The sequence below is a fragment of the Archocentrus centrarchus genome, chromosome 7 (assembly GCF_007364275.1).
Source record: "Archocentrus centrarchus isolate MPI-CPG fArcCen1 chromosome 7, fArcCen1, whole genome shotgun sequence".
In the NCBI taxonomy this organism is placed as follows: domain Eukaryota; kingdom Metazoa; phylum Chordata; class Actinopteri; order Cichliformes; family Cichlidae; genus Archocentrus; species Archocentrus centrarchus.
In genome coordinates, this window is record NC_044352.1 from 20,701,757 (window position 1) to 20,709,255 (window position 7,499).

General features: G+C 37.3%; 1 protein-coding gene across 1 annotated transcript; it reads left to right on the forward strand.

Moving 5' to 3' along the window:
- Positions 1 to 1,045: 1,045 nt before the first annotated feature.
- ptges3a (prostaglandin E synthase 3a (cytosolic)) lies at positions 1,046 to 5,583 on the forward strand. The gene is made up of 8 exons (XM_030734253.1): positions 1,046 to 1,235; positions 2,072 to 2,185; positions 2,367 to 2,436; positions 2,526 to 2,624; positions 3,894 to 3,983; positions 4,062 to 4,118; positions 4,239 to 4,266; positions 4,966 to 5,583. Coding segments are annotated over exons 1-8 (480 nt in total). The 5' UTR covers positions 1,046 to 1,233; the 3' UTR covers positions 4,986 to 5,583.
- Positions 5,584 to 7,499: the final 1,916 nt, after the last annotated feature.

The window sequence follows — 7,499 nt, forward strand, 5'->3', positions numbered from 1 at the left end:
CCCTATCTGGAGAGGTGGTGTACTTCCCATTAATGCCACTGTACCAAAATTGGCTGCAAATTGATGGTGCTCAAACAATAATTTTTTAATGAGGGACTGAAATTAATTGTTTGAGGTTGCATCAAGAAGGGCATCTGGCACAAAAAAGATCTTTTAAATCAAACATGCAGAGCTACCTCCTGTAGCCACCCCTTGTGAATAAGAGAACAGCCAAAAGAAGCTTTTTAATAGAATTCAAATGTAAAAATATAAGATCTTTTCATTTTTGTTACTGGGAGGTAAAAGTTTGTGTTACAGTGGACTGCTATACATCCTCATTTCTTTTTTAAATCAGAGAGTATGGAAGCTTGTTTCTGTATATAAAAAATATATATATAATTTTTTTCCAAAAAAAAAAAAAATTTTATGTAAGAACTCAAAATTTCAGGTTATCTCAAAATTTTGACTTAGTAACTCAAACGTATGAGAAAATAACTTGAAATGATGAAATGTAAAGTCTTTTAAGTTAAAAATTTGAGATAATCTTTTTTTTTTTTTTGACTTAGCGTGCTTACGACTGAGAAATTCTTATCATAGGAGAATGCAGTGTCCCTTGGTTTCATAACTAACCAAGTGACACTGCATGCTCCAGTGCATGGTTGCTGATATTTTGGCATACATTATATTGAATATTTATTATATACACATGAATATTTCATTTCATATCCAAATCTCAGTATTGATGAAATTCATTATAGCATTAACTTTGACTTTCATAACATAAACGCTTCACAAATAAATGAATAGACCTCGTTGCAGCTCGACTAGTTACAACAATAAAATAATTTCATAGTGACCCAATTATCATATTACTGCAGGACTCAGGAAAGCCTACTATCATCTAGTTGTAACATTCATACAGTGTAAGTGTGAATTGTCCATCTCCATCATTAGATAGTGGGACTTCACTTGGGTGGAGGAGTTCTCACACACCCCTGGCTCCATGAGCGCGCTCCTTCTAGAATTATCTCCAGCGGCTTCGGTTTGCGGAGCGCCGTGCGCACGCTCCAAATACGGGACGTCACGAGAGAACGTGGAAAACACGCGATCTTTGCAGAGACAAACCAGCGCTTCTGTTGTAAAAGAGAGTTAACTGTTTAGTTGTCAGGAGTCATTTTTGCCGGGCACTACCGCTAGATAACAGTGTCAGTGTCGTGGTTCGACGAGGGAGCTTAATTTGGTAAAACAGTAAATATGTAAGTCTTGATGATTTACCGTAGCCGTTAACGTTGGTAACTAACTAGCTACTTGGTAGTACAGATCACCTACTTCGTATTAGCTCAAGTGAGCTAGCACACGAGTTAGCCTCAGCAGTTCAGCCGTGCCCAATACTGTTGCCAAGACAAAAAAGGCACAGCACCTCGTTAACCCCACAGACTACAACTTTCCCCCAGCCTGCTATATTTTTGAACAAGCCTGTCTCAAACTCGTAACGTGAGCTAGCTTTGTTTACGGACCTGACAACAGCTCAGTCATCGTTAGCTAGCAGGCTAATGTCAGCGATTATGATAAGCGTAATGCTAACAGTGAAAAAGCATGGTGTCATGCTCCCGAGTGTTCACTTTAGGCTAACGTAAGCTAACCCTAGCTTTCACTTTCTGTTAATTTAACTGTCCGTGATTGCAGGACATTCTGCTCTTAACTGTGTGAAACAGTGGCCTGAGTGTGGTTCACATCTAACCATGACGGTATTACCGGAATCCTTCAAAGTATTATAATATGTTAGTATGTGTATCAATATGTACAATGTTTAATTTTAAAGGCTTATCGTAAACTTTTTCTGAACAGGGGTAGCTTGTAGGCAAATAAAGGGCTGTTTGAGAGGCCCGTGTGCTAATCTGAATGAATGAGCTACCCCTTCCTCAAACACCACTCTAACGTGTGTGGGTACTGCACCCTATACACGTGGGCCATGAGCGTATAATGCCCACGCTAGGCTGTGAAAGTTAAATACCTGACTAATATTAACAAGTTCTAATAATGAGATCAGAGTGATGTGATTTTTTTTCTCCTTTCTGTTCTTGCTTTATAGGCAGCCTGCAACAGCCAAGTGGTATGACAGACGAGATTCTGTCTTTATAGAGTTCTGCGTGGAGGACAGTAGAGATGTGCAAGTAAATTTTGACAAGTCAAAACTCGGTTTCAGGTAATTTGCATTGTTAGCATATTAAATGATGATATTGTTGAAATCCTGATTCCTAAAAGTATCTAAAAGAAAGAGGAGCCTGACGTTTTTGGAACTCCGCTCCTAGATCTGTTCCCTGGTGTTTAAACAAAGTGATGTGTGGTAGTCTTATCATATGATAGCCGCTCATTTCATCTTACAGCTGTGTCAGTGGAACAGAAGATATCAAACACCAGAATGCAGTGGAACTTTTTGGGGAGATTGACCCTAAAGTAAGTTTGTAACTTGCACACACAGTTCAGGTTGTGCCCTGTCTTTCATTCTTATGAACTCTTTACCAGTGTCTCTTTCTAACATGCAGGAATCCAAATACAGACGCACTGACAGGTCCGTGTTGTGTTGTTTACGAAAGGCCGAGGCTGGGAAATCATGGCCAAGACTTACCAAAGACAAGGCAAAGGTAACTTTGAGCATTCTAAGATTTACAATCACTCTGAAAAAAGAAGTACAAATTTTAACCCTCAGGAGTCAAGGGTATAATTGTCCATTTCTGACTACTTTTGATTTGTACTCTTTTCAGCTTGAAAACTGTTTTATCTTGCCTTGTTTGGTTTTTGTTTTTTTCAGCACAGCTTCACATGTGTGACTGTAGTTATTTTTTCATTTTGACATAGTGTATCAACACATTTGGACCTAAAATCACAGAAAAAACAAAGGGAATGCCATTGGGGTTTTTTTGTTTGTTTGTTTTTTTAGAATATCCAGTTTTTACGGTTTCTTTCTGCACCAAACTTACATCAAATGTGACAATATTCAGGAAAAAGAATGGAGTAAATTATCATAAATCTAGTTTTACTTAGCCTAGCAACATAATTTTAAAAAATGGTATATAGTTTGAAGTCCGCACTTTCCACACAAGTTATAACAGAGACTTGGCAAGGCAGCGTCTTGCTGCTATGTCATCTTAAATCAATTACCTTACTTGGATGAGCAGGCGGGTCCGTCGACTCCAGAGATTTAAAAGGGTTGTCTATCTATAGAAGTCCATCAAACTGCGTGTGTGTCGGGCACAAGTTTGACTTGTGAGCAAGAGGGAAGGAAAAGGGCATGCACAAATAAATGATAGTCTTCATCAGGTTGCATTTTTATTTCAGTGTACATTTTACATGCTATGGGAGAACTATATAAAGGGAGTTCACACATGTTCAAGTATTTCACAACTGCTGTGATGCATACTCTGCTACATGTGCTGCAGAAGGTGCTGAGAGTGTTATAAACAGTAAACCTGGAGCGGGATCTGCTGCACAAACTGACACCATTTCCACATTATCCCTAGCATTGTTTTCTGCATTATATTCTGTTTAAATATAAATAAAATAATTTTTTGTATTAGTATATATACACCAATACTTGTATATCTGTGATAGGCCATGTTAATCGGTCAGCTCTTTATATATCGGTATCAGTGAGTCTCATGTCTAACTGCCTCAACTCAAGTGTAGAAAATTTTTTACATGTAAGTATATGGTTGCAGATTTAAAAAAAAAAAAAAAAAAAAAAAAAAAAAAAATTGGATTGTGTTGCAATTTCTAAATGTCGAGTCACAATTATAAAACCAGTCAGTGCCACCTAGCTAAATTTCTTAATAAATGTCAATATTAAAAACTTCTGGAATAAACTGATTGGATGTTGCTGTCTAACTGAAACACTTTAACCTACTTGCTTTTAGTGCAATTGGCTAAGTGTGGATTTCAATAATTGGAAAGACTGGGAAGACGACTCAGATGAGGACTTATCGAGTTTTGACAAATTCTCAGAGGTAAGTGCTGAACATGCAGTCTGCTCAGTGTTTGTGTTCAGATAAGCTGACCTGTTTGTGTCCTGTGCATTTCTCCAGATGATGAATAGCATGGGTGGGGATGATCTACCAGATTTAGATGGCGCAGACGATGAGGTACATTTGTCATTTGGTTCATAGTTCTTATGGAGACGAGTCAGTTTGGAGGCATTTTAATTTAGTGAAGCTAAACATAAAACTGTGAAGAAATGTAATTATTTCTCCTTTGTTTTGCAGCACGATTCTGCAGACAGTGATGATGAAAGTAAGTAGTAATCTAATGCTTCTTTTCCACTAGTGCCTACTCAACTCGACTTGGTTTCATTTGTTTTCCATTACAATTGAATGCGGCCTCAGTAAGGCGGCCCCAAAGTCCCGTGACTTCATTTGTATGCGACACAAACTTTTGCTCCGTCTAGCTTCTACTGGATTTTGTCAGCTGCCAAGCACAAAGACATCTGTTAGTTTGTAGCCATTTTCCTCATTGCTGGGTTTAAAAAGAAACTGCAGGTTTGATTCTTATGAAGGGGTCACTTTCATGACATCACTGCCTGGCCATTCATGCATTCTGATGATGTCACATTTTTGATTGGAACCCAGGCTCAGTAGGTACTAAAAACGTACCTATTACCAGGTACTAACACTTAATAGAAAACCCTGAGAGCTGAGGTGAGTTAAGCTGAGTAGGTTATAGTGAAAAAGTGACACAAAATAACTGTGTTGTAATTTATAATCTGTAGTAATTAGATCCCGTGATTCCCAAGCCACTGATAATGCATGTCAGTGCAAAAATGTGTAGAAACAGATGATTAATTATAGAATAATTTGAGTAAGCTTGGGAGAAATTATTTAATTTGTAGTAGTGTCATACATGTTTCTGTTTAAGCAGATGATTTTTGACTTAAATGATAGTCATAAAAATCTAATCACATACTTAGATCACGTGTTTAACTTTCTTTTTCAGAAATGCCTGATCTTGAGTAGTTGAATATGGATGCCACCTCAGTAGTTAACGATGTTGGTCGAAGAGAGAGACTAGGCATGAGTTGGCATCCACGTTGGAGAAGAACCTAATCTCGATGCAGTTTCCAAAGTGGCACCCTTAAAGGGAGTGACAGGGAGTGACTGTGGGTTGGAGACATGCACAGAAATCCATAGCAACATACAGTGCTGTGCTTTGTTGTTTTGTTCTGCATGGACAATTCTGTTCAAATGAAAACATTGTTCATTGAATTAAATGATCATGTAATGGGATGTGCTGATGTCTTACAACTTCTCTCTCTCTTTTTGTTTTTCTTCTTTTTGCTGATGTCAGGTTCTGTATTAAATGTTGTGATTTCTAATGAAAAGAAAAAAAGACTCAAAAATGCCTATTTTCCAAAAAAGTAGATTTTTTGATAACAGATTTTTTCCCCTTTAATGTTTGTATTGTAAATTGCACATATTTTCTTTGTTAATTTAAAAGGCAGGAGTTCTGCTTGAAATGGGTTTTCCAAATGTATGCCAACATAACACAAATATTTAACAATAATTTTTTTAAAACATGTTTCAGCATTTAAAATAAACATGCTTGTGCAACTTACAGCTTGTGTTGAGGTTATGGCAGTGGAGTGGTGCAGTTGTCTCATATAGTCATGCCTTTGCAAAGATGAGTTTCTTTATGCTGTTATATGAAACCTTGCACATTACAAAAATTAATTTTCTTACATAGACTGAGCTGATTGCAGAAATTCTGTGTAGTTTACCAAGTTACCCAAATAGTTTAATTATAAATGTATATCACATACAACAAAACTATGCTTGGAGGTTTGTTTGATTCAACATGTGTTGAATTCTTTTGCATTTGTCTCATGCTGTGGGAGTTTGGCTATACATTTCTAATAAACTTTACTGGTCACTGTAATTGTTCTCTTTCCCATAGTGGCCGTAGAGTTGCCTTCCTAACAGCACCATTGTAAATGATGGAAGTCGGTACTGATAGTTCGAATATGCAAGTTCAACTCGATATTGCAAAGCTGTCCCTTTTTTTTTTTTTTTTTTTTTTTTTAAATTGATATATTTTTTTTAGAATAAAGTTTTGTATAGATGTTTTTGCTGGAGCAATGTTAAAGCTAGAAGGATTGCACTTTGAATTATTTGGTTGTCCAAGGTATCATATTCACAGTACATTTTCACACAGAACCAGGACTACAAACACACCCAATTTCTTAAATTGAATTACATAAGGGATCTTTTAGGGGCCAGCACTAAGAGATTTGCAGCAATCAAAAGCTCTTTAGAAGTCCATGTGGATATGTAAGTATTGAACTATAAAGAATTCTGAAAAATCTTTAAAATTTCCATGAATTGTGGCTTAATACACAAATCGTATTTAACTTTTACACAGAACTGCACTCAACTTGTCCAGCCTTTCAGGGGTTTCCCATCTCTTGTTTTCTACAATAAACTTTCCATAGTCATAACTACTTAAGGTTTGTGAACTTTGTGTGCTCGATAAACTAATTATTAGTAAAGGGCATAGTATGTTAATGAACTATATCAGATTGTTGAGTGAGATGAGTATCCCTAGTTATTACAACAAAAGCCTGTTATATAAAAAGATCATTTTAAGGATGTTGACCTCTTGCTAAAGTTAGTTTTTTTTAATTATCTGATCCATCTCCTGCGTTCTACAATACATGTTTTCACCGCTGTGTGGTGAGTATATTCCAGAGCTTCTAATCTAGTGTGAGATATTTAGGTGCTGCATGTTATGTATGCGTCAGCAGTCTGGACCCAGAGAACAGGAAAACACAATGCAAGCACCTTTTCAGCACCCTCCCCTGTAAAACTGAACTGTGGGCTTAAACCCACAATAGGTGGCTTAGGGAGTCACAAAAAGGCCATAATACTCAATAGAGATGCCCCAACCGGCAAAGTCATAAACTGTCAGAAAAAAGAAGATAAACACTATTTTACATTGGTATTTTTTATGAAAACCAAATGGTCTCTTCCATCATATTAAACGGACAACTTCACAAGTAACCTGCTTTAAGAAATTAATGTCTACAGGTTATATTTGTATATTCCCTTCACACCAAGCAAGCAACCCTGGAACACAAATAAATAAAACTCTGGCCTGTGGAAAAGTAAAATGAGATTCAACATTGAAGACAAACAAATCATAGAAACTAGCAGAAACTGTTACAGCCAGCGTTTTGTTTCCATGCCTGAAAGGAGAAAAGCGGTGAGCTCAGCATAATCCTTTCAAAGCACTGCAGCCATCCCTTTGGCCGTCCTGGTCAGCATGATGCTCCAGTGCAGATGCTCAATGCCAGGCCTGCTCTCCCCTCTTCCTCTCCAACCGTGGATTTTCCACTGCTTTATCTGACCTGAGCCTCCAAACTATTCCAATCCACACAATGTAAAACTCTGCCTAATCAGTTCTGTTGCCACCAACCCAATTTGTACCAATCCACAGCACAAGTGGAGAAATTGAGAAATTGCTCGTGCTTTGTA